The following is a 3,284-nucleotide window of genomic DNA, read 5'->3' as shown; positions in this document are numbered from 1 at the left end:
TTCCAGAAACACCTCAAGGCCTTAGGTCAGCTGTGACTAACTTCATTTGTTAATTCAGTACATATTTATTGAATGCCTACCATGTGCTACAGTGCCTAATGGGTGCTTAATGACTCCATGAGCATGAGGATCTCCTTTCTCTTTTGGCACATTCTCTTGGGGTAGTTGTTGGGGGAATGGTCAGGAGCTTAGATGGCAGATCCAGTAAGCTTTTAGCACAATAATTTTAATTGCAAAAATAAACAGTTTTGTCAACTGCTTGAGAGTAGCGTCTGCTTTACAAAAATTAACAACAACAAAAAGGAAATAACCCCAAAGCAAAACGTTACAACCAATGGCTGCTGAAAACGACATTGCTGTACAAAATCCCGCGCGAGACCAGCTCGGCGCTGCCCCAGCCTATCTCTGGGGGGGGGGGGCTAAGAGAGGGCGTGGGGTGTGCGCCGGTTACAAAAGATTGTATTAAGTCCCAGGGATGTGCCTACTCAGTGGGTGAGAGCGCATCCCTCTGTAGCGCGTCTGACTCGGAGACTGCGCCGGGACCGCGGGAGCTGTCCAGAAAGCTGGTGCTGAACAAGGCGTGTGCGGCGGGCGCTTCAAGGGAACTGGAAGCCGGACTAGAGGCCCGCCCCAGGGCGTGCCGGGAAGAAGTAGGAAGGATAGCGGAGAGCGGGGGCGGGCCAGGTTTTCTCTTGCGCGCCAGGCGGCGGCGCCCCAATCTACAAACCCATTTCACCCTTACAGGGCAGCGAAGGAGAGGCCCAATGAGTAAAAGCCAAGGCCCTTGAGCCGCTCCTCGGCGCGCGCCTTCTGCTTGAGGTGCACCTTGCTGTGCCGTTTCTTCTCATCACTGCGCGCGAAGCGGCGGCCGCACACGTCGCAAGCAAAGGGCTTCTCGCCCGTGTGGGTGCGCACGTGTGTTGTAAGGTGGTCGCTGCGGCTGAAGTTGCGGAGGCAGATGCGGCACTGGAAGGGCTTGTGGCCGGTGTGGATGCGCAGGTGGCGGTTGAGCTCGTCGGAGCGCGCAAAGCTGCGCACGCAGCTCTCTACCGGGCAGGCAAAGGCCTTGGCATGGGGCCGAGGGCAGAAGCAGCGTGCGCTGCACTTGCCGCCCCGGCGCCCCTTGCGCCTCGCCTTGGCTGGGGGGAATGGGGCGGGCGGCGGCGGTCCAGGAGGCTCTGGCACGCCGCTGCTCCCGGGGATGTCCGCCACCAGAGGTTTCGAGAAGTCCGCGGTGGCGCTGCGGAGGCCCAACGGGGAAAGCTGCGGTTGCGTACCATCTAGAAACTCTCCGCTTTCGCCGCTACTCCCTCCCTCCCCACTAGGAGGGGTCAAGAGCCCCGGGAGGCCCTCGGTCCCCTCCCCTAAGTCACCTGGGGCCAGCGGGAAAGCGTCGTAGGCCCCCGAGGTGTAGAGTCTGCTGGTGGGGGCAGCCGGCAACTCCGCGGGGCAGCTGATGGACAGCAGGTCTTCAATCTTGGTCCCCACCGGGGGGAAACGGGCCTCTGCAGCGGCCTGGTAGCCTCCTTGTGATCCACAGCTGCCTGCAGCCCCGGCTGAGAGCAGCTCCCACGGCGCGTAGGAACCTTTGAAAGTTGAGGCAGTGTCCAGCTCTGGGGAAGCCGGAGGAGCCCTGAGGCCTGGCTTGACGTCGGGTGGGGAGAGATGAGGCTCATACAGGCATTGTGAGGGGACGCCCGCCGAGGGCGAGGCCTCCCAGAACGCCTCTGGGAAGGCGGCAGCGCCCAGATCCGGGGAGAAAAGGTCTGGCAGACCTGGCAGCAAGGCGTCGGAACCTGCGGGGAAAGAGGCGTCCAGAGGAGACCGGGATGCTGCCGCCTCAGCGCCCGGGAAAGGTGCCAGGCCTAGGATGCCCGACATGAGGTTGAACAGTGCCTCCGGGTCGTGCGGATGTTCGGGTACTGCCTGGATGAAGAAGCTACCACTGTAGCTGAGGCCTGGAGGGGGCGTGGGTGCAGGCCCCTCTAGGAAGCAGGAGTCGGCTAAGTCCCCCCCGGCGCCGCAGCTGCTCAAGGCCCAGCTCAAGAAGTCACCTGCTGAGGAGGGAGCAGGAATCAACACGGCGCACATCAACGGCCGCGTCTCAGAACCCGCAGCCCCTACCCAAGAAGCCCTGGGTGCGCACTGACACACACAAAGTGCCTTTTGCACATTCAGATCCAGCCGGAGCCAGCATACGCCCCAAGACGCACATACACACATGCACACGCAAAACACACGTGCACAGGCAAAAAGACGCCTTGATACACACACAGGTTCCTGCAGAGGCGCTGGAGGCCCGGTGGGGGTGGGTTTGGGGGTGCGCACCACAGGACCCCGAATCTCCTATGGCCCCTACCCCCATAGCTCCGGTGTCCCAGTCCCTGCCTGTTCTCAGGCACCGTGTGTCCCCGAGCTGCGCCGTCGTCTGAGCACCCCCGGCCGCGCTCCTTACCTCCCGGATAGCCAGAGGCTGCGGTTGGGTCCCTGGTGGACAATCTGGGCAGTTCAGTATTTGGTTCGGAGCAACAGCCTTCGGTGGACTTCACTAGGAGCGCGTCGGGGCCAGAAAACTCGCTAAGGTGGAGCATGGCTCGGCGGCGGCTGCGGGGCTCCAGGGGCCTCGCCCGCTGGGCTCGGGTGGTGCGCGGATGGCGGGGAGGCCGGCAGTCGGGGCACCCCGCGCCTTGCAGACCCAGGAGCCCGGGTTCCTGGCTCTGGGCTCTCACCTCTGGGAAAGCGTTCGGGGATGGGGGGTGGCTGAGGCGCCCTTGCTCCTTGGGACCGCCTCGGATGGCGGTTCCTTGCCTCTCCAAAGCGCAACCGGGCTCCCCCAACCTGCGGCCCCCCCACTTATATAGCAGCGGCGGCGCTGGCTCAGGGCTTCCGACTCCCCGGGCCACTGCCATTTCGGGAGGCCCCGGCCCTGCCGCCGTGACGTAAATGCCCAAACATGGACACAGGATGTGTGCCGGGGACTCCCGAAAAGGAAAACTCGGGCTGTGACGTCGCCCCTACAGCCTTCGCCGGGCCCGCGCCGCTGCGTGCGCGCGCGCTCCCAGAGCGTGGAGCCCCGTGCACGCCGGGCCGAGGGTGCGCCTGGCCCGGGCGCTGCGCCGCATGAGGCCAGACGTCCAGCAAGTGCACTTTCCGCGCGGAAGCAGAAGCCGAAGGACTGCTAGGAAAAGACCGCGTGGGCTTAGGGATTCCATGGTTTGGTGTTCGAATCTCCTCTCTGCCATCTACCAGCTGGGTCATTTAATCTCCCTGAACTTCAGTGTTTC

At 63.1% G+C, this 3,284-nt stretch overlaps 1 protein-coding gene across 2 annotated transcripts; it reads right to left on the bottom strand.

The window, feature by feature from the left end:
- Nucleotides 1-205: 205 nt before the first annotated feature.
- Nucleotides 206-3,075, bottom strand: EGR4 (early growth response 4). 2 transcript variants are annotated; one of them, XM_047779208.1, is made up of 2 exons: nt 2,456-3,075; nt 206-2,054 (listed from the first exon to the last, which is right to left on the bottom strand). In XM_047779208.1, exons 1-2 carry the CDS (start codon nt 2,907-2,909, stop codon nt 739-741), a joined length of 1,770 nt encoding a protein of 589 aa, XP_047635164.1. In that variant the 5' UTR covers nt 2,910-3,075; the 3' UTR covers nt 206-738. The 2 variants fall into 2 exon arrangements, with proteins under 2 accessions (XP_047635164.1, XP_047635163.1); XM_047779207.1 differs by having other exon boundaries at nt 739-2,057; nt 2,456-2,982.
- Between the last annotated feature and the right edge of the window lie 209 nt (nt 3,076-3,284).

This window comes from Phacochoerus africanus, chromosome 5, assembly GCF_016906955.1.
Source record: "Phacochoerus africanus isolate WHEZ1 chromosome 5, ROS_Pafr_v1, whole genome shotgun sequence".
Lineage (NCBI taxonomy): Eukaryota > Metazoa > Chordata > Mammalia > Artiodactyla > Suidae > Phacochoerus > Phacochoerus africanus.
The sequence above is the reverse complement of the archived record's forward strand: the minus strand, read 5'-3'. Positions and strand labels throughout refer to the sequence as shown.